Source organism: Peromyscus maniculatus, chromosome 11 (genome assembly GCF_049852395.1).
Source record: "Peromyscus maniculatus bairdii isolate BWxNUB_F1_BW_parent chromosome 11, HU_Pman_BW_mat_3.1, whole genome shotgun sequence".
Lineage (NCBI taxonomy): Eukaryota > Metazoa > Chordata > Mammalia > Rodentia > Cricetidae > Peromyscus > Peromyscus maniculatus.
The window spans coordinates 83,855,659-83,879,481 of record NC_134862.1 but is presented as its reverse complement, the minus strand read 5'-3'; the positions used below and the strand labels follow the sequence as shown (position 1 = coordinate 83,879,481).

The 23,823-nt window shown below is 40.0% G+C and overlaps 1 protein-coding gene across 6 annotated transcripts in view; it reads left to right on the top strand.

Annotated features, from left to right (window-relative positions):
• The window catches only part of Rgs7 (regulator of G protein signaling 7), a 395,639-nt gene that overhangs the window by 349,608 nt on the left and 22,208 nt on the right, over positions 1 to 23,823 (top strand). For all 6 annotated transcript variants that reach the window (XM_006993719.4, XM_076548014.1, XM_006993718.4 and 3 more), the window contains 6 exons: positions 6,559 to 6,633; positions 11,035 to 11,133; positions 12,516 to 12,577; positions 16,900 to 17,010; positions 19,019 to 19,144; positions 23,459 to 23,645. In XM_006993719.4, the coding sequence (XP_006993781.1) occupies positions 6,559 to 6,633; positions 11,035 to 11,133; positions 12,516 to 12,577; positions 16,900 to 17,010; positions 19,019 to 19,144; positions 23,459 to 23,645 (660 nt within the window). The remainder of the gene's footprint in view (positions 1 to 6,558; positions 6,634 to 11,034; positions 11,134 to 12,515; positions 12,578 to 16,899; positions 17,011 to 19,018; positions 19,145 to 23,458; positions 23,646 to 23,823) is intronic.

The window sequence follows — 23,823 nt, the reverse complement described above, 5'->3', positions numbered from 1 at the left end:
TTTTACCTTAATTTCTACATCCACTGAGTAAGAGAAGGGTAAAAGTCAAAAAGGCTTGGGGTGTTCAATGTTTTAAAAGCCCATGGATCAAAAATTCTAAAATCCTGTGGGCTGCACCCCATACTGTGACTAACATAATAGATGGACCAGATAATGTAAGTCAAAACACAATTCACTGAAGGCTGAGAGTCTCATAAGCCCTACAGGGTAAATTGAGACACACATTTTAAGCCTTGAATCTAAACAGGACCATTTTCTTCTTTCAATTGGAAACCTTTGCATTAGCTAGCCTTTTATATTAAAAGCAACAACATAGAAATCAGAGGTGATTGGTTACAGGTGTGCTTGGCAGACCATGTGTCAGAGGTTGGTGTTGAACTTTCAATCCTCCTTCCCAAATTCTGGGATTTACCACCACCACTCCAGGCTGAGTTTTCTTTTTTTTTTTAATTGTTGTTTAACAGTTTCTTTTTTTGGAGAATTTCCAGATCCACAGCAAAATTTATATATATATATATATATATATATATATTTCCTATCTAACTCTTGCTCCAACAAATGTATTGCATCCCTCATTATCACATGTCCCACCAGAGAAGTGTTAGAACCAGTGGACATATGTTTGTATCCCCCCAAAACCCACAGTTTAAATTCAGGTTCCTCTAGTAGATGAAACTTCTGTGGGCTTGACAAATACATGCATTCACCATTTGGTATCATACAAAGTAGTTTTACTGCCCTAAAATTTTTCTGTGTTGATTTTATCCATCCTTCCAACCACCACCACCGCCCTTCACAACCACTGATCCACTTACGGGTCATTTAAAACATTGTCTGCCCATTGTACAACAGCTCTCAGGAAAGAGTATGAAGAGAGCTATTTTCCATCCCCGTCTTTCACTGTCACTCACCAAATACAAGCTGTCCTGAGTTCTCCCAAGACATTGTCTTTTACCATAGCTAACAAGACTCTATCATGTGGGGTGTGGATCTAGCTCCATGGTGGAGTATGTGTATCGCTGGAGTGAGGCTGTGGGTTCCATTCCCAGCACCACAAAAATAAATGAATGACTAAACAAATGTAGTACGCCATGAAAGGAACTAAGGAACTCAGTGGTGTTCAGTCTCTTTTAAAAAATGTATCAATAACGGAACCAGGAATTGCTGCTTCTGTTTTGTGTCTCATGGGATACACACCCACTGCAGAGGGAGTATTTCTTGGTGATCTCCTCATTTGCTGCTTGGGGCCGTGTTCTGCAGTATCAACTTCTACTTCCTAATAAATAAGTAACATTACCATAATAATACAACACAGCTGAGTTCTCTCAAAAATAAATTCACTCTTGCATCATTGGAACTGACTCAGGATATTGGGCTAGGCCAATGTAAATAGCTTATTATTATTCCTTGAATCCAAAAAACGCTATGCATTTATTTCTGTTTCAAGCAAATGGTACATATTTGAACACTTCGATGGCGTGCCCACTTAGTGATAATAATGTTATTCTGATCTTAATGGAAAACTGCATATGGTTCTGTAGAAAACCAATTTATGGATAAACATATCATGTGGATCTGCTGTCTGCTCCTGGTACCTATTAAAAACAAGCTTGAAAAAGATAAATGCAGAACCATTTCTATTTATGTGTTTCCTGAGTGTATGTATGTGGCGTGCTTGTCTATGCCATGTGTGCACCCACGTGTGTATTTGCAGAAACCCACAGAGGACATGAGGTACCCTGCTCTGGCATTCTCTGCCTTATATGCCTTTGAGGCAGGGTCTCTTACCGGACCTGGAGTTAGGCTGTCAGGCAGCAAATCCCAGTGAGTCTCCTGTTTCTGTACCCCACAACACTTGAATTACAGGCATACATGGTCAGGCCCTGATTTTTAGTGGGGCTAGGGTCCAAATTCATCCTCATCTTTGCACAGCCTCTCCAGCCCTAGCATTTTTCTTTTTAATATCAAGGACAACGTGATCTTGTTGGGGCAAAACGAAATTGCTTAGTGTCTCTCTCTCTCTCTCTCTCTCTCTCTCTTTCTCTCTCTCTCTCTCTCTCTCTCCCTCCCTCCCTCCCTCCCTCCCTCCCTCCCTCCCTCCCTCCCCCTCTCTCATTGTGTGTGTGTGTGTGTGTGTGTGTGTGTGTGTGTGTGTGTGTGTACACATACTCTGTCAGGAAGAACCAACAATAAGTGCATAAGAATAGATATCAAAGATATTCTGCTGTATTGTATACTGTGTCAACTTAGGCATTACGTTCCTGTGTTGTGATGATTCCGTGTCTGTTGGATTTGTGAGGAGGTTATTGGGAAATTGATCATGCTGCTATTTCTGTCTCACCATTCATCATCACAATCTGACACTTAATTAGATGCAGGAAAAAATAGTCCTTGAATAAATAAAAGAATGTCAGAAACGATGTTCAGTATTTCATTCACCCCAGCGCTTGACTCCCGAAAGTAGTTACTCAGAGGTGATCAGCTGTCAATCATGGCCTTAGGAATTTGCAAGCGTACTAGACAACTTTGCAAGACTCACTTTCACTTTAGATGACAGAAAGAGGAGGGGGACATTAGAAACAGCAGGAGTTTGCAGAGCTCACTGAGACAGGCATCTCAGGTCTTTCTTGTCAAGTTTTCATATTAACCCTTTAGCCGCTAATGATAAATTCTGAGCAGGCAGATTTCATTTTTCTGAGATGGGAGCTGGATTACAAAACACATACCCATCTCTGGATTTGGCCTCTAATAATGTTTGCTTTTACAATCAATCCTTTCCTTTTAATCTGTTAGTGTTTTAACAATCAGCTCAAGTAGGAATTATAGATGTCTGTTAATGATTCATTAATCAAATTCAAGAGATCATAAGCTTTGAAACTTGAGGATGGAAATTTTAATTCTCTTTTGGAATGCCAGTCAGATCTGTGCCTATGGGAGAAAGTGCTTTCCACTTCACGCCTTCGTGGGCTGACACAGTTTCTGAGGCCATTTGTTAATTATCCCACTTGATATGAAGTCAAATTGACTTAGAATTCTGGCTTTCAATGAAAGGAATTATAGAGTTCAATTAATTCAGACTCTGCACATGTATAAAATAAGCATTTCTGTTTTCTATGACTGCTCTCATTTCCTCAGAAGCCCTTTTGGGGGATGAGTTTAGACATGGGGCCTGTGAGCTGCCTTATTTAACATGCAGGTGTGGCTAACTCGGCCATTTGGGGGAGATAATCACAATTTCCGTTTCCTCAGCTTCCGCTGCTGCTGCCCAACACACTGGTTTTGCAGGAGAGTTCAGGGTCAGAGGTTTTATCTGTCTGATCTCAAGTAGTGGTGAATAAGGCCAAGCAGCAGCAGGGACACCTTCTGGAAACTTGTTAATTGATTCTTGTTTGGGATGGATTGTCAGGCTATGCAGGGTCTAGCTGGTCACCTGGTCATCACTGATGAATTTGTCCTCCAGACATTTGCTCTCATTATACAATCCATGTCTACTGAGGTCTTTGTTTCCACCTCAAGCTCTTGTCCACCTGTGGGTCTCAGCATCTCTATACTTTTTACTGTGATGATGGTCTGCAAGAAGCATGCCTTGCCTGTCGCATATAAGCCCAAGGAAGCATTGCCTTAGGCTCATTTTCCTGCTCTTTGACTTTTAAAGATTGGTTTTATTTTGATTATGTGTAAACATAGGGTGTGGAGGTGGGTATGTGCATGTGAATGCAGGTGTCTTCAAAGACTAAAACCATCAGCTCTTTTTGGAGCTGGCATTACAGGTGCATCACCTGACAGGGTGCTGGGAGCAGAACTCTAGTTCTCTGTAATATCAGTGCATGCTCTTAAGCACTTAGCTGTAGATGTAACCAATCGTCTTTTTAAAATAAGAAACACAGAGCCAATGTAAAAGAGAAAGCCGAGAGGTCAGAGCTCAGAGATAAAATCTTACCTCCTGCAGTGCTCCTAGCTTCCCCGAGAGAGGGAGGTACTTCCTGTGTCCCTGTTTAAATAATCTTTCTGTTCTGCCTTCTCATTGGTTGTAAACCCAACCACATGACTGCCTCATCACTGCCTGTAAGTACCGCCCTCCAGGTCTTAAAGGCGTATGTCTCCAATACTGGCTGTATCCCTGAACACACAGAAATCTACCTAGCTCTTCTAACCACCACGCTCTTACTATGGCTCTAATAGCTCTGACCCCAGGGCAACTTTATTTATTAACATAAAATTAAAATAACATTTCAGTACAAATAAAATATCACCACACTTAGCCATCTCTCCAGGCCCAACTCTTTTGTCTTGTTAATCCTCAGACAATGTTAAACGTGCATGTGTATGTAGACTGTGGTGTTATAAAGCTTCTGCTGGGGTCACAGGACAAACTGGCTCTTGGGAACCACACTTGTTTGGCTCTATCTCTACTCCCTTACACTCTTTTTAGATTCTTTTCCCATAGATGAGAGATACTATGGCTTCCTTTTCTTGGGCATCAAGTGTTGTTATTCCCAGCACATAACATAAACTGTCTGTGATCTCCCTGGCTAGGCTGGCTCTTGACTGATCAATATCAATATGTCAGTAGAAGTTTAAAGAGTTTTGTGCCTCTTCCTTAATGGCTCAGCTTAGGGAAGGATGACCAGAAGGTACTAGAAATTGAATGGAAAATGAAAACACAATGCTTTAATTTTCTGAAGCATTTGGTTACAAGTAGATTAATGGTTGTGAATTCTGCATAATATTAAAAAATATTAAAATCAGTGAGCCTCTTTATTTTTAAGAGGGTAATGTTTACACACCACAGAAAGAGTGAATAAAAATACTGGATACTAGTTGACCTGGTGCTGGGAATTGTCACAGCAAATTGCTCAGTGTCTGTAAATTAGTCCCACACGGCCAATGTTCTTTCTTCTGCCTATACTGTTGATTGATTTAATGTGTGTGTGTGTGTGTGTGTGTGTGTGTGTGTGTGTGTGTGTGTGTGTGTGCATGTACCTGAGTGCACGCATTTGCATGCATATACCCATGCCAGTGCAAACACGTGGAGGTCAGAGGATCACTTGCAATGAATCAGATCTCTCCTTCCAACATGTGAGTTACAAGGAATTGAACTTGGGTCATTAGCCTTGCCGGCTCATTGAGGCACCTCAACTCACTGGCCCCTAATAATTTTAAATTTTATTCTGAAGCAGATAACCCAGAAAAACATGTATTTCAATCAGTGTTTGTATGTGGATATGTTTGTGTTTAGTTTAATGTAAACTTACTTTAAAAATGATGAACTATTTTCTTCTTTAAGTTTCTCATGCAGTTCTACATTGTGGTGGGTTCTTTCACAATGCCTGTGCTGTTAGGAGAGGACTCCCTGAGAATGCCTCATGTTCCTCATTAATCAGAATGAAACCTTGCTGCTCAGCAGTGACAATGGCAACCCAGTCCTTTTTGACCACCCCATCCCAACTTCACAACCAGAGTGTCCCTGAGGTTGCCTTTACAGTCATTCAAAGCTTGTAAGAGGAAAAATAAATAAAAATTTGGCCAGAAATATACGACTTGATTTTTTTAAATTAATATTAGATCTGCCTAAATACTGTACCCCAAACTTCAAGGGATAGAAATACAACCCACCTAACCAAACTTCTTCCCCAGGTCTAAAATTCTCTGCCCATCTAAAGCTCCTTTCTCCTCTGATTCTTGCTTCTCTGCATGTGCCTGAAACCACCCCAGGGTTGCTTTGGGAGAGCACTCCTGATTCATCCTTTGTCTTGCTCCTCTTTCTTCTCTTCATCCCTCCCACTTCCCCTCTCATCTTCCAAATACAAAAGAAGTTCACATCTATTTGTTTCTGTGCAACTGAACAGTAATCCTGTCAAAATGAGACTTCAGGCCAGTCAGGAGGCCAGCAGCAGGTAGCCCACACTCCTTTCAACTTCCTGTTTTGAAGGCATTTACATACCTGAGAGATTGGAAAAAGAAAGTCAGAAACTTACAGGAAAAGTACAGTGTGTGGACTTTCTGTTTCTGACCTTACCTTCTCCATGGAAAGCAAATATTCCCAGGTAAGAGATTACTTAATCACCGTAAAAAAAAAAAAAAAAAAAAAATTCAGTCTGGGATTTGTGCTGGCTCAACTGAATACTATGTTAGTGGCGTACCTTGGGGAAAAATGAGGACCACTTAAAAGCAGCATAAGAAATGTACACATGCCCTGTGGGATGCTGTGCATGGACATCAGGGAAGGGCACCACACTATTCTTCCCGGACATCCTCGTTTGGACTATTCAGTTTGAGCCACTGTGGATGCCTGTTTCCCATATCCAGCCCAAGTCCTTTTTCCTTGATGTCTCTGGAAGTTTTTTGAGGATCTGGAGCCATTTCCCAGAAGGAGAAGGCTGCAGGATACTTTCTTACTGGTTGCTGCTCAAAGTGGCAGTGGTCATCTCAAAGGCACTGCAGGTGACCTGATCATGGTGGCATTTGCTCAAGTTCTGCAAATGATTCATTAATGATTATCCAGCTAGCCCTGGCACACCTAAAATGTCCTTTGTCTTTTTTTTTCTTTATTTCCAGCCTGGATGTGTAAATACCACAGAAGTGGACATTAAGAAGTCATCCCGAATGAGAAACCCGCATAAAACACGCAAGGTAAATGAACGTGTGTCCTATGGTCTTATTTGAAGAGTCTGCTTTCAATACATCCATCTCAAAAACCCCTCCTCTGATGTCACAAATACACTTTATCCTGGGGCTCTGTCCTGATAATTCCTTTTCTGGGGTGATGAAAGCAACATCTACCTCTCCTTATAAGATCCCAATGACAAACTAAAGTATATACCATCAGAGTTTGCCCTGGGGAACCAATCTTTTCGGCTTCCTTAGAGAACATGGTTGAGAAGCTACTTACAGGAATATAGGGGACCCCAAAAGTAGCTGCACTGGAAAATCCTCCATCCAGTATGGATGACAGCTTTTCCATAGCTATGTAATGGAGTTCCCTCTCAGTTAACTTTCCCAACCTGTATACTCTAGCATCTTCCAAGACCCTGAGTCTAAGTACAGTTAGGGCAAAACTGCTTACAAAAGGCTGAATGGTACAGGAGGGACTCTCAGGTGAGGGTCCAGTGACCATCCTTATCCCATTTTCTCTGAGGGAACTCAGCAGTCAACAGGGCCACTGGTAATGGTCTCTCACAAGAGGCTACCATTATGTAAATGGTTACAGTTTTTCTTTCTTTTTTTTTTTTTTTTTTTGGTTTTTCAAGATAGGGTTTCTCTGTGTAGCTTTGCGCCTTTCCTGGAACTCCCTTTGGAGACCAGGCTGGCCTCGAACTCACAGAGATCTGCCTGCCTCTGCCTCCCAAGTGCTGGGATTAAAGGTGTGCGCCACCACCGCCTGGCGGTTACAGTTTTTCTTAGAGGACCTTGTCCTACAGAATGCTTGGGGGTAGAAGGGTAATGCCAGGAGACTGTGATAAGAGGTGGGAAGAAAGCTGGTATACTTCATTCCCCATCACAGGATAGGTGTCCTCCTGGAGCCTAGCAGACAGGTATAGGAGATGGAGATGTCTGGGGAAAGAGGATATCTGTAACAACGAATCTTAAAAGGTCTTACTAATAAAATCAAGGCTGAAGCCAGGTATTAGGGTGAATGCTGGAAGATCAGAGAAGCAGAACAAGCCACAGCCACCTCACCTCTCCAGTTCCTCAGCTGATCCTGTTTCCTCGGATTGGAAGCCTCTGAGTCCTCATTCAAATGGATCTCAGCTGAACTGCTGCTCAAACGCCTAAAAGCTTAACGAGGATCTAGTTTCTGGTCCTCACACCTTAAATACCTTTCTGCTTCTTGCCATCACCTCGTGGGATTAAAGGCCCGTGTCACCTTGCCTGGCTGTTTCCAGTGTGGCTTTGAACTCACAGAGATCCGGATGGATCTCTGCCTCCAGAAGGCTAGGATTAAAGGCATGTGTGCCACCATTTTTTGGCATCTATGTCTATCTAGTGGCTGTCTGTTCTCTGACCCCAGATAAGTTTATTAAAATGCACAATATATTGAGGGACACAATATCACCACAGATATCAACGAGAAAATAGAGTGTTTGTTAGGAGAATGTCTGAGAGTAAGGGAAAATCTAAAATATGATTAATTACAGGAAGAGGAGGAGGACCTCCTCTTAACATCAATGTTTTGGTGACACATTTTTGTATGGAGAGCACTTCCCAGTCTTCTGCAAGAGGATGCCTCAGGAGAAAAGCTATCTTGATCATGTACACAGGGGCCTATGCATCACTTTTTAATATATATGTTAAATATGTGTTGATTCATATTATTGTAATTAATAATTATATAACATATTATATATAATAAATAGCATATATATAGTTGTGAGATTATAAATAATTACATAACTTCCCCTTTACCTATCTTCCCTCCCAACCCTTCCAAGTTTCCCCCATCTCCTGATCTCTTTCAAATCCTTGGCCTCCTTTTGTAAATTCTTGTTACATTGTGTGTGTGTGTGTGTGTGTGTGTGTGTGTGTTTGTGTATGTGTGTGTGTGTGTGTGTGTGTGCATTCCTTAATATGAAAGTACAACCTGCTCAGTCTGTATAATGTTACTTGTATATATTTGTTTTCAGGGCTTGCCATTTGTTGTTGGATAACCAATTAGTGTGCTCTTCCCTGGGAAAGACTCCCAGGGAAGTTTCTCCCACTGTGGGAGTTCCATACTTCTTTGTCTAGGGTTGAGGCCCTTGTGAGCTTTCTTCCCTTTTCCATGCTAGAATGTTTATTGGTGTCTGTCTTCAGGAACTATTTAGACAGCTATGTTGATGAGACTTCATGGGTGTAACTTTCCTGACATTTCCAGGAGACATAATTTCACAGCAAAACTCCTGTTCTTCCGGCTCTTACAATCTTTTTGCCTCCTCTTCCAAATTGATCACTGAGTCTTAGGTGGAGGAATTGTGTTGTAATTGTGTGTACCAGTTGGAACTGGGCTCCAAAGCTGTGGATTTTTTTTATTGGTTCTGGTTTTCTTTAATGGTTTCTATCTATTTCAGAGATAAATTTCCTTGATAAGGAGTGAGGATTACTCACTATTACACTTATCTGTAGATATAAGGATAAATATTTAGAATATAGTTATATTGTGAGGTATTTGCCAGAGAAGACTGCTCAGACATGGACTTAAGCCAATAGATAGTCTTTATTAGAGATTGTAGAGTGCTCATCCTTAAATGAGACATCTGATTAACCCCTAATGCTTCCAAGGCTCAAGAATCATCCTGGAAGAGGGAGCAGAAAGATTCTAAGTGCCAGAAGTTGTGGCACATTGCTGTGAAACAGTTCTCCAGACAGAAGACAGCCATTGACACAGGAACTCACAGTGGCCGTGCCAGTGTGTGTGCACATGACCTGTACAAGATCAAACCAGTTAAAATCCCAGCATGGACAACAAAAGAGCTCACAAAGTCACACCTAGCTGAGGGCCTATTGGAAACTGGAAGTTACTGGGGGAAAAGAATGTCTGGTTTTGTTTGTTTGTTGTTATGCAGTAGGGTCTCATGTGTCCCAGGGTGTCCTTGAACTCATTATGTAGCTGAGTACGACCTTCTGATCCTTCTTCTTCCACTTTCTGAGTGCAAAGATCAAGGCTGTGTGCCACCATACTTGATTTTATGTAGTGAAGCAGATGCTGGGCACGCATTCCTCCATTCCTGAACAATATCTCCAGCCCCAGTGAACAAGGAGTTCTTTCTTTCTCATTTGTAAAAACTGTTTACACACACACACACACACACACACACACACACACACACAGGTCTCTAGCCAGCATCAGTCATTCTAGAACAACCCAAGGGTTGGCATCATTGACAAAGAGCATTCTGTGACTCAGAAGACCTGCTTTTCTGTGGTTTTAACCCCATGTAACTCCAGTGCTCCTCTAAAGTGAATGTTCCTACATAAAGATGAACCAAAACTAAGATTTTTTTTTTTTAGGTTTGGGAGCTTTATTTCATGTTGGTTTTCTTCTTCCTTCAAAGATCCCAATATAGCCTGAGTACTTTTTCTTTTGAGGCAGTTTCCCTTTGTGTTAGGATGGGAAAGCCACTGAAAGAGTCACAAAGTCTATTTAGATGCAATGAGCAAACATTGTGCCACTAGGAACTCTCTAGGACAAAGAGCAAAGCCAGCCCACAGCTACAAGCCTAGCTGTGTAGACGCTCCTAGTTCCTTTCATCTGCTCAGCTCACTCCTCTAGTGGAGCCAAACAAAATTCAAAAGTCAGTCAGCTCTCTAAAAAGTGCTGTGTGCTCCCTCTCCTACCTGAATTATTCAAAAACCCCTTCCTGTGGCTGACTGAGATGTGTTCCGACTGGGAGAAGAAAGCAGAGGAGTACCCAAGGTGGAGCCTGGGTGTGCTGAAGTGCTCAGTCACCCTCTGCTAGCACTGGACTCCCTGTTGATATCTGAACTGGGCTTCCTCCCAGAAAGCCCACAGGAACAGGAGAGCTCCCCACATGCCATCACCTCATGCCATCAGCTCCTCACACACCATCAGTGATGGCAGAAACCTGAGGTAGCATGCAATGAAGTGTTGGAAAAAGAAAGAATCAATGTGTGTAGGCTCAGTTTGTCTAGCACACAGTTGGGGGTGATGGATATTATTACCCCAAACAGTATCTCTCTCTCTCTCTCTCTCTCTCTCTCTCTCTCTCTCTCTCTCTCTCTCTCTCTCTCTCTCTCTCAGTGTCTGTCTGTCTGTCTGTCTGTCTGTGTCTGTGAGAGAGAGAGAGAGTGTGTGTGTGTTACATGTAATTTCATGTAGGTATAAAGTAATGATTCCCAATGAATTTTTAAGTATTCTTGGTGATATTTATCCCTTCTCCCTCCCTCTTCTTCTATACTGCCCTTTAGATTTTTGATAAGAAACATCATCAAATGAGCTTTGAGATAGTTCACTGAATATATGATAGCATTTGCTTTTTAGAAGGTGTCTGGCTACCAGGGGTATTTTGTCCTGACACTTTTCTTATTTTAATACAGTCAGTCTATGGTTTACAAAATGACATCCGAAGTCACAGTCCCACCCACACACCTACACCAGAAACCAAGCCTCCTACAGAAGACGAGCTGCACCAACAGGTAGGTCCACCTGTGAAGTGACCAGCTGAGGGTTCATGGGACAACAACCATACAGGGAAGGGAATGGGCATTTGTAATGGGTGGAATTTGGAAGGTTAGTTGTATGTTCAACTGGTTTATAGAGATTTACAATTAGAAGGTAATGAAAGCTAGGCATGGTGGCACATGCCTGTAATTCCAGCTTACAGAGGCTGAAAGCAGAAAGATCTAAGGTTCCAGGGGTGTTGTGCTTGAGCCCAGACGCTGTCTCAAAATAAAAACAAAACAAAATTTTAAACAAAGGGGCAAAAATCTAGCTCAGTTGGTAGTGTGTTTGCTTGGCTTGTGTAAGACCTTGGGGTCCAACCTCCAGCACTACTGTGTGTGTGTGCACTGATCTGATTCTAAGACATGACCCTTGAAACATAAAATGTATGGAAATGCTTTTCAAAACTCCTCAGTAATTTTTCCCTTCTTTGCCTTCAGACAATTTTTAGCAACCATACCCCTGTTTTAGAGGTGTGTTGGCCATTGAGAGTTGTTCTGTCCCCTAAAGGTGGGTCTTAAAGGGTGAGAGGGCAACCCTCTGGGGACAGAGTCCTATTTCCCACATGTGGGCGCTCTTGTTCCTGCAGCACTGATTTCTCTAACCTTTTGAGGTTTGCCACTATCAACACTGGTGTGTCATCATGATCTGCACTGTTCCTTTGTAAAAGTCAGTTTGTCTCCAAGACATATTCCAAAGCAAATGCCAAAGTCTCTAATCAAGTCATGGTTGGCATAATCAGAGGGATGTTCCCCCAACTTTGATTCATTTTCATGAATATTTTACTGCCCTGTGCCTTATCAATAAGTTAATGTTCACCTTTATACTACATAATTACCATGACGGAAAAGTAGTTCAGAGGCTTCTTTTCTAAAATTAGTTTTACCCTGTATTTATATCTATATGGGCATGTGTCATGAGCTGATAAAATTACTTTCAAAATATATAATTTTATTCCTTTCTTCAGGTAGCTCAAAGATATAAAATTTGTTTTAAAGTTGTGGTAACAAATAAAGCTACATTTGTTTTATGAGTTAAGTATTTGTAGAGTAATTGGATTCTGAATCTAGTTATTTCTCATGAATGTTTAAAACCACCATAGAAAACCACCATAGCACTTTTCAAGTAAAGCGACATTTTCTTGAAGCAAGCATTGTGTTCAAATGCATTGCTGTGCTAAAGTTATACCGGCTATGGTTACATTCAAATAGATTTTATATTTTAACCCTTTCAGAGGTTTCTGCTTTAATTGTTTTCTAGCTTTAAGTTTTTTCCTAGAATGTACTCAGCAAGGATTGTAATTTAGACAATTGAGATACCCTGTTTACATAACTATGTCTTCAACTTTCTTTTTCAGATAAAATACTGGCAAATACAGTTAGATAGGCATCGGTTAAAAATGTCAAAAGTTGCTGATAGGTAAATATTTAAGATACCAAGTTTTGTTTTATTTTTTTTAAAGATGTGTTTATTTTTATTTTATGTATTTGTATTTTGTCTGCATGTATGTCTATGCACGTGTGTACTTGGTGCCCATGGAGGACAGAAGAAGGTACTGGATCCTCTGAAACTGGAGCTATGGGTGTTTGTGAGCCACCGTGTGGATTCTGGGAATCAAACCTAGCTCTTCTATAAGAGCAGCCAGGGCTCTTAACCACTGAGCCATCTCTCCAGTCCCATGCTATAAATGTTAAATGTCATATGACAACTGTGTTAAAGAGAGTAAGCAAGTGGTTGGAAGAGAGTGGGAATAAATGGCGGAAACATTGGCTGGAATATGTTGTCTTACGTTTGCCCATGCAGGGGGAGGGACTTCTGAAGTCCCTTGTCTTAATTTAAAGGCAACAGAATAATGATGGTCTAACATTCCAGAAGTCCAATCCTTGTAGAACCAAGAATCAGGTTGGTGGGAGTGGTTTCTTCTCACTCCTGGTGGGAGAAATCAATCTTTTAACTTAGTGGCCCCTACTTGGTAACCTGGTGACTCTGTGAATTCATGCTCAACATTCATAACCAACTCCTATTGCATGTGTTAAGAACTTGAGTTAAACTCAGATTTTAGACTTATGTTTTCTTAATTAAAAAATTTGTTTGTGAAAATAAAACATCAAATTTTCAATGGATTTTAAACTTCCCGTGGCTTATGTCTCTCTAGTGTGGATTCTGCTGACAAATTAAACAAAACATAGGATATTATAAGCATCCTTTAGTTCCCTACCCTTCCATAGAGGAAGTGAATTAGTATAGACAAAAGTTTTCCTGTGTCCTGCAGCCGTTCAGTCCCAAATAAACACATAAAGGTTTATATTAATTACAAGCTGTTTGGTCTATGCCCCAGGCTTTTTACTAACTAGCTCATTCATCTTAAATTAACACATTTCTATTAATCTATGTGCCATCATTTGTCTCTTGGCCTTACCTGAATTCCATTACATCTTGCTTCTCAGGTGGTGGCTCACAGCATCTCCTCTGATGCCACCTTTCTTCTCCCTGTATCTCTCTTGGATCTCCCATCTAGCTGTCTCTTGTCTTGCCAAGGTCAAAGCAGCTTCTTTATTAACCAATGGTAACAACATATTTTCACAGCATATAGAAAGACCTGCCCACAGTACTTCCCCTTTTCTGTCTAATCAAAAAGGAAGATTTTCATTTTAACATAGTGAAATTACATATAACAAAACAGTTATCAAAGCAAGAATTACAGTTACAATATTTAGTCTATTTCTATTTGACAAAGTTTTATATCTAATTTATCTTTTATCATGTCTAATGATAACTATAATTATAACTATCTGGTCTTCAACTCCATCAAAGACCCCAGAAGGGTATAATATTATCTGAGTAAACAGGAAGTGCATTATAAGCAAATTCCATAATTCTAGAAATGATAGAGACATCTGGTGGTCTAGACAGTCAACCAAAGTTCTTTTGTAACATTGAGGCATCCATCTTCAGCCTATAGACCTAGAGTATCTGGCACACTTTTCAGTGAAGCAGAAAATTTGAAGGATTATTCTGCCTATTTTGGCAAAATTCATCAGTCACTTTTCTCTATGTCCTGTATAATGTCTGGTGGTTTCTTCTGTGGAGCAGGAACTGGAAGAACCATCCCGCCTAGTTTTGGCAAAGCTTAGTGGTCATTTTCTTATGTTTTCTGCATGTACAATTTATACAACATACTGCCAAGCAGTCTAGGCAAGAGCAGTTTTTTGCTCAAATGTCTAGCCTTTTCCATATTGTAAGCAAATTCTATAACGAGTTTCTTTAATGTCCATCATCCTTTTTGAAGTAATGGTACTCCCAGGAGCAGATGTATCTCATTGTCCAGAAAAGCCTAAGTCCTTACAATATTTTAAATGCCATATTCTGTAGGCCTTTGAAGTGTTTGAAGATTACCTTCCTAATTAAAATGTATATTTGTATACCTAGAAAACTTAACTAATATAACTATAAATTTGATTATCATAGATGACTAATTATTAATCTGTATTTCTTAATTATACATTACAACCTTAAATGAGTTGTGTAAACATAATACCTTAAACAAGAGTAGAAATATATATATATAATAACAAAATCAACCTTAAATTTGTATCAATAAACTAAATCCAATCAATGTAAAATATTTTGAGATTAACAGTTATTTTTCAGATCAAAGTAGATTCAATAATCTATCTTTTTTATTGTTTCTATATCATATCCCCCTTTTTTCTTTAGAAAGAGATTACATTTATAATCAACCCCCTTTATATTAAAAAAACATTTATAAACAGCATTTTGGCTATTTGGGTATAGGTTTTTATACTACTTCCTGCTCATTAGGAGCACTTGCAATCTTATGGAGAGCCTGAGAAAATTTAGAATTATGGTCAAGTCTTTACTGTGGTAGTCTGAGGCTACATCATTTCAGCTAGTTGCCTTGAAGTTGTTCTGGATGTTGGATCATCTAGGCCATAGATTCCATTAGAAACTTCTCAAGGGGTCTTCCTTGATGGAACCATATTAACTTGGAAGGAATCCACATCTTCTCATCTTCTATGGAAGCAAAAGGAGAACCTTTTTTTCAATGCAGCATAACCTTAGACCCAAATTTTAAAGTTAAGATACTTTAATATATACATGTTGGTTACACTTAGCAGTCCCCACAATCAAGAGTCTCTCTGTAGTATAAAAAAAATAAGCCCAAAGAAAACACAATAATATACAGTATCTAGACTCTCTTGTGTATTTTCCATCTTTAATGTGGATTTTTTTTTAATTACTCTATTTCTTCTTTAAGGACTTTCTCTACCCTTTTTCTTTTCTCACTCAAAGCTATATATATTTTTAAATACACTGTAACTGGTTTTTTTTCATCTGAATCTGTTTCATTGTGTATCTGCAATCATTTTCTGACCATTGCTTTAAACTACAGCATGGCTAGGACCAAAACAGTGGCCCCCTCCCATTCTGCCTTCCAACATGGTGGAGGTATGTTCACTGCCAGCTCTGGGAGCCATGCTCATTGCCCCAATTCTGGGAAGCAGCAGGCCCATGCTGTCACCAAGCAGCTTGCAACATGCTGCCCACAAACTCCATTCAAGTGCTCAGTAGCAGGATCTCCTGAAGGAGCCGTTTGTGCTGTCAGCATGAACCAGGAAGCTGTCTCCTAACCGAGCCATGCATTTGTTCACCACCAGAAAACAGAGCCTATCTGAAAAATTGCATCTACCAACAAGCTGCACTTGACTCCCATTTTTTGTGGGTCTAGAAGGCCTCTTTTTTTAAAGCTTTTTTTAGGCTTTATGTGGATGTGCATGCACTGTGTTGGTGCCAAATGTAGATGGAAGTTTTTCCTGTGTCCTACAGCTGTTTGGTCCCAAATAAACACACAGAGCCTTATATTAATTATGAGCTGTTTGGTCTATGGCCCAGGCTTATTACTAGCTAGCTTACTAATCTTAAATTAACCCATTTCTATTAATCTATGTATCATCACATGTCTACTGGCTTTACCTGAGTTCTACAACATCTTGCTTCTCAGGTGGTGGCTTGCAGCATCTTCTCTGACCCTGCCTTTCTTCTCCCCATATCACTCTTGGATTTCTTGCCTGGCTGTCTCTTTTCTTGCCATAGGTCAAAACAGCTTTTTTATTAACCAATGGTAGCAACATATTTTTACAGCATACAGAAATGCCATTCCACAGCAACTTAGAAAATAAAATAAAAGTCTATTCTTAATTATATATATATATATATATATATATATATATATATATATATACTATTTGCTTAATGAGTCTCCCAAGTAGACCTTTCCAACTTTACCCTCCTCTGCTTACCATTTGGTTTTGATATCATTTTTTAAAAATTGTTGGCTATTGCATCCTATCTATATTTGAGACAAAATTTGTCTTTCAATCTTTTCTTCAACTTGTCTACAATCTGCTCTACTATGATTACCTTGACTAGCAAGGACAGGAAACATTCTAAATACTTAACTGCTCAGGCAGAGCTGGCCATGTAATCTTTGTAGGAGCATATTCACATCCATGCTCAGGCTGGGAGGTAGAACCCTCAACCACATCTGCCTGCCAGAACCACAGTGAGTTGTTGCATGTAGGTTGTCCTGGATTTCTTTCTGTAAGTGGATGTGAATTCCCTAGCCATCTCTCTTCATGTTGTTTCCCTTACCTTGAACCAGGTGTAACTTCAGGTTGAAAAATGAAGCTGGAAAACTTTTCCCTCTGTTTTCTCCCTAGCCTACTAAGTTATACGGAACAGTACGTAGAGTATGACCCGTTTCTTGTGCCACCTGACCCTTCCAACCCCTGGCTCTCGGATGATACTACTTTCTGGGAACTTGAAGCAAGGTAAAGACATGGTCTCTTCCTTCCAAATATGTCAGCTGTTTAAGAGTGCATATGAAACAGCAGAGTCAGGAGCTGGCACCTTGTAAAGGTGATTTTGCTTTTTCTCTACATTGTCTATGATTTATCATTCTTAGTCAAAAAGAGATTCTCGGTACATGCTTCTTGGTACACTGAGATTTGCCCTGCTGCTAGAGTGCTGTTCTGCCATTAGAAAGGATGTAGTCTAGTCGTTCATGGCAACCTGAATGGAACTGTAAAGCACTGTGTTAAATGAAATAAGTGGGATGTAGAAACAAGAGAACTACACGATCTTACAAAATATAAAAATGCATAAAGCTGAGAGTAAATAGTGGTTCACAGAGTCTAGAGAAAATAGGGGAGAAAGAGGCATAAGGAGAGATTGATCAATGGATGCTAAATAACAGTCCCTTGGGAGCTAGTAGCTCTGGTGTGCTCTTTGATAGTAGGGTAACTGGTGATATCTATGTGTTGTGTATTTGAAAACTCCAGACAAAAAGATCCTGAATACTTTCACCTTAGAGACATACTACTTAAGGGGATGTATTTACCCTAATTTAAACATTACAGAATGTGCATATTTCAGGATATCACATAGTCCTCCATATAGATATTTGAATTTTACAGATTCTAAAACTTTAATTTTAGAAACAAATTTACATTGTTAAAAGAACTGGCCCAAAATTAGGGGTGACATTGTAAAGGTGGGTTAGTCAGAACTCAGATCTTTGGTTTTTAAAATTCAGCTCCTTGCTAGTAAATCATTTGAAAAATCCATCTAGTCACATAGGCCTGTATTCAGGTAAAATAGATCCCAAATCCACACTTCCTTAAGGCCAGTACAAACATGCCTATATAAACCCCATTTAAAACTAAATGAACTCACCATCAGTACAGAGAAACTGACTTTTAAAAACCCAAGCAGAGTTTAGAACCCCAGATTTCCTTGGTGAGCTGTGTGACGCATTGTGGCATTAATCTTGAAGCTCATCAGAGGTGAGCTTCATGTCATGTATCTTCACAAAGACATGATTAGTATTCAATAGCACTTCTGTTTTGTTTTGCTTTAGGCAGAGTCTCCTGTAGCCCATGATGTCCTTCAACTGATTTTGTAGCCAAGGATGGTATCCAACTCCTTATCCTTCTACCTCCACCTCCTAGACACTGGGATTACAAACCTGTAATATCATGGCTCCAGCTTCTATTTATGGGCCATTTCTCTTATATCCAGCCATGGATCTTAAACATCTACCAATTCAGAAGTCTTCAGTCATAAGTTTTTTATATATACAATGTATATACATGTATATATATATATATATATATATATATATATATATATGTATATGGAAGATAGACCCCCCAATCCATGAGTAAATATGATTCATATTTAATTACAGCAGAGTCATCTGTAGAAATGAGGTCTTCTGGGCACAAATGCATCATTACAAGGATGATCTACACCACAGACTACAACTGTATAGTGGTTGAAATGGGATTCTGGGTAACGGCTGGATTTTTGCCTCATATTCCTTCTATGACAGAATCACGTTATAACATGTTATGCATCAGCTTTTTCATATATAAAATTAGAGGAGGAATGACAGTCTTATAAAGTTGGTAAGAATCAATCCAGACTCTTAGTTACAGATTGTGTTATTAATCTAACTTCTATCTCATGGTAATTTCATGAAGAACAGTCAATCAATGATATATTACTGTTCTAGAAGATAAGCTAAAATGGCTTTATTCTAAGGTATACATGATAAAGAAAATAGGAATTGGTCCAGGCATAATGGCACATGTCTTTAATCTTGTCACTTGGGAGCAGGTGCGAGTGGATCTCTGTAAATTCTAGGCCAGCTTGGTCTACACAGTGATTTTCAGGCAAGCCAGTGCTATACAGTGTGAGCCTGCCCCACCTTAACCACCCTCCCAAATGGAAATTGTAATGAGAAGAATATATTTAGCTCTATTTTCTCTCCCACAGCAAAGAACCAAGCCAACAGAGAGTAAAGCGATGGGGTTTTGGCATGGATGAGGCATTGAAAGACCCAGTTGGGAGAGAGCAGTTCCTTAAGTTTCTAGAATCAGAATTCAGCTCAGAAAACTTAAGGTAAGACACATTTTGTTGTTATGATCCAAAAAGACATTGTTTTGTCTAGTTATTATAGATGTAATAGATCTGTTACTCTCATGGTATCACAAAGATGTAGACAACTTCATCTCTGACACCTAAAGATGGAAGAAAGATAGCAATACAAAAACTATCCAGAATTATCAGTTCCTTTTCAATATTTATTTTTATATTTCCTCTGAATTTGTTGAGTATATATATATTTAGAACTTTTAAAATTGACTCCATAAAGAATTATAATTCCCAGACCAATGTTTTGACAAAATGGAAAATGTCTGTATTAGTCAGGGTTCATGCCATAATGCCCAACAGAAACAAAAGAGGAAAGATACACTTTGGCTCACAGATTCAGGGAATTTTAGTCCTTCATGGATGACAGGGAAGCATGGCAGAGCAACTCAGATCATGGCAGTGGGAGTGTGGGGCTAAAGTTGTTCACATCATGGTGATGTGAAGGAAGCAGAGAGCATGTACACACAAATGTTTTTTATATATGTGTGTTTGTGTATGTGTTTCTTCAGTTGTCTTTTATATGCCTGTCATATTTCTTTATTAAATGATAAAACTCCCACAGCCTTCTAAAATAGCACTACCAACTGGGGACCACACATTCAAGACATGGGGAGCTCCTTTAGGGAGCATTTCAGAGTTTGATCACAACAGTGGTCACTAGTACTTGTACAGTGATTTTAGAACATCAGCATTTACTTTTTAATATTAACTCCCAGTATGACTTCTCCAGAAAGAAAGAGAGTGAATATCTCAAAGATCTTGAAATAAAAGTTGAAGGGAAGCTTCTATACTGTGTGCCTTTAGATGGAGTAGAGCTGTTGATCGCTTCTCAGCTTTTCAGCTAAAAAAAAAAGCACAACAGAGCTGTTAAGACTAACTGGTGCATGGAGCAGAGAAAGAGGTCAGGGTACTTGTTTTGCCCATCTGTCCCAAACACCATCCTGATCTGTTGTAGTATTTTCTAACTCAAGGGACACCTAGTAAAAGCTTCTTAAAATATGAGGCATTTGAGTAAATGTTCATAGATCTGCTTAAGATGATTGAAGCATATGTTTTCAATATATGAATTTTTTTCCTTTTTTTCTGGGAGGTTCTTTGTTCATTGTTCTTTGAAACCTGATGTCCTGGTTTTGTTTTTTTTGTTTTTGTTTTTTTTGTAATGCCTTCCTAAGCTCTGTGGAATTAATTCATTTATAGAAGAATATTGGCATCTATTTCTTTTCATGTGAACTAAGCTAGCATGAAGGTAGCAGATGCCTCAGAATTAAAGCAGGATGACGACGGTCAGAACTGGAATCCTTTCATTTTCCCTATATGTCTCTCATGGATTCTTGGATGTGCTTTCTTGTTGTCATAGGGGGTTTGGAGAAGCCTAGGGATGTTTGTTGGGTTTACTGAGTAAATTTTTTAAGAAAACAAGTGGCCCCATGGGATGCTGAAGCCGGGTCCTTAGATAAGAGAATGGAGAGGATACCTAACCTAGAGCCACCACAGACATTTAACAGAAGTGCCTTGCAGGCTGAGAGTGGGTGATGAGAAGACCACCAGGTCAAAAAGGAAGAGCAAAGATGCAGCATGGTGTGTGGATACTGGGCTTCAGGGAGGAACCAGGTCACCGCCAAGCCTTTACTTCTGTTACACCTTTGCTATTTCCTGCGTTTAATCCTATGCCGTACTAATCCCCCCCCCCAAAGAAATTATAGACATGACCTCTTAGGGCTGAGGAGGTGGCTCAGTCAGCAAAGTGCTTGCTCTGTAAACATGAGGACCTGAGTTTGATGCCCAGAACCCACGTTAAAAACAAAACTGGGCTCGTTGGCCAGCTAGTCTCACCAAATCAGTAAGCTCCAGGCCAATGAAAGACACTCTCTCAAAATTTAAGGTGAGGTTGGAACTGTAGTTCTGGGTAAAGCGCTTGTGTAACATGTGTGAGACCCTAGGTTCAATCTGTGGTACCTGGATTGGATTGTTGATATAATTCGAAAAGTCAAAATGCTTTCCCTGAGACCCACAGAGAAAAGAGAGAACCAACTCCCACAGGCATATCCACATTACCATCTCTCTCTCTCTCTCTCTCTCTCTCTCTCTCTCTCTCTCTCTCTCTCTCTCTCTCACACACACACACACACACACACACACACACACACACACACACACACGCATACACCCACTGGTAATAAAGAAAATGAAAGTAAAGAAAAATAAAGAGGACGGCACATTCAGGAACATGTACACACAAATACTAAATGTTACATATACACTTGTATTTCTTGAGTTGTCTATTGTATGCCTCTCATGTTGCTTTATCAAAGTAGATAAATGATAGAAAGACACAGCTGTGGAAAGCATTTTGAATTCCCAATGTACACTATGTTTTATAATACTACTTCTCTGAGTATACTATATAGTGTTTTGCCTACATTATTTCTGACAAATATGAATCTAATAATCAAAATATGCATGTATTTGCTCTTGCCTTATTTTCTAGATAATCAAAACATGTCTAAGTCAGCTCAGCATCCTGTACAAGGTCAGAGTACACTAAGTGACATTTTTGTTTCTTACAAACCAATATGAACCTACTGCCCACCATTCCCCAAGTCTAAACTGTACCCTGGCTTCCACCTAAGTATTTCTTTCCCACACCAAAGACATAGTGATCCAGAGAGCAAGCAGGGCTGATTTGCAGTCAAATGACTCTCAGCACATCTTTATCTAAGCAGAAGCAGTCCCTAAACTACAGAGTCTAGAGGATCTGCTGTCAATGGGACTGTGCCACTTCAGTTATCAGGATGGGGAGAGTCAAGAGATGCTACTTACCCATCTGCTTACTCCTGAAACACACCCTCTGCCTTCTGTTGCCAACTTTTTGCTAAAACAATATGGTAATAGCAAGGATCTTATCATTAACCATGTACAGTTGTGCCAGGCAGTTTGAGATGCCCTTTATGTAACTTATATCATTGAACTAGTCACTAGTTCCAATTGTTACTAGTGGTGCCCCTGATAGATGGGCTTTTTCACACCACTATACTGATGAGGAAATCACGATATGGGGATGTCAGGGGCCTCCTTAGAATCCAGCTGCTATCAGGTGAAGAGTGGGATTAAAACTGGTACCCTCTCCATTTTAATTAGCCAAGCCAGCTGTGCCAATGATAATGCTGAAAGTACATAAGGTGGTGCTGTTATTAGGGAAACAGTGTGATGGAGCTGATGTGAGAATGCCATCTGCTCCAGATCTTCCTGAGCCAGCCTTCAGTAAATCACCTCTTTACATCTTCACTTCCCTGGTCTCTAATGTGGGGAGTGCATCACAATATGGATGTTGTAAGGACTGCAAATACTTGGAATAGTACCTGCACCTATATATGGGTGTACATGCTCACATTAGCACCCCAGCACTCGGCTCCTTTACTCTTATTTTTTGGTCCATTTAATTTCTGATGTCAGTTCAGGTAGAGCAGCTTCCCTGGACCCTCTTTTTCCTTCCACATGCCTACATGTGTCAGGACTCTCTCTGATTCAGCGTTCTCAACTCTCTAGTGTGTACGAGTGAAACTCCAGTGTACTTCCTAGCATTGCAGCTGTTTCAGTAGGGATGGTTTTTCTTTGTTAGTGCTCTGTTTGCAGACAAAGCCCTTCCTGTGGTGCTTCAGTGAAAATGAGACTATAGAGGACCAGAGCTCTGGCACATCTGCTTTTAATAAAGGCCAGTGAAAATCGGTGATTTTCAATCTTTCCTTCTAAAGGACTTTTTGAATTACTGGGGAGGGAGAAACATACAAAATCAAGAGAAAGATGGCTCAGAGGTCAAGGGCACTGACTACTCTTCCACAGGTCCTGAGTTCAATTCCCAGCACATGGTGGCTCACAACCATCTATGAGATCTGGTGCCCTCTCCTGGCCTGCATGCACACATGTAGGCAGACCATTGTATACATAATAAATAAATAAAAATAATAGTAATTCTGCGTGCAAACAGGGCCTCCTTAAAAACAAAACAAACAAAAACAAGAGTTCAAGATCATCTCTGGCAATATACGAAAGTCAAGACCAGCCTGGGCTACACGAGACCTTATCTTAAAAAAATCAAAAATAAAACTAACAAAAAATAACTTTTAAGCCTTTAAATATGATTCTTGAGAGAGAAAAAAGAAAGCTAGTGGGAGACTGATATTGGAATCCCCAGAGAAAATGAGCTTGCTAGAGTAGTGAATGAACATTACGAAAATTCCCAGGTGTGCCTTTGTGGCTCAGAGATCCTGTGGTGTTTTGCAGATTCTGGCTGGCGGTGGAGGACCTGAAGAAAAGGCCTATCCGAGAAGTACCCTCACGAGTGCAGGAAATATGGCAAGAATTTCTGGCTCCTGGGGCCCCCAGTGCCATTAACTTGGATTCTAAGAGTTATGACAAGACTACACAGAATGTGAAGGAACCAGGACGATACACGTTTGAAGATGCTCAGGTCAGTCCATGGCCTAACCTCTCAGAGCCATGAGGCCAACAGTTCTCTGCGCTGTTTAAATCTCAGGTAACTGGACACAAAATAAGTTTCCCTGATTGAGGACAGAACAAAGACATTTCAAAGTAAGTCATCTTTTAACCCCCGGGAATGTTATTTTTTCAAATATAAATTCAGTGTT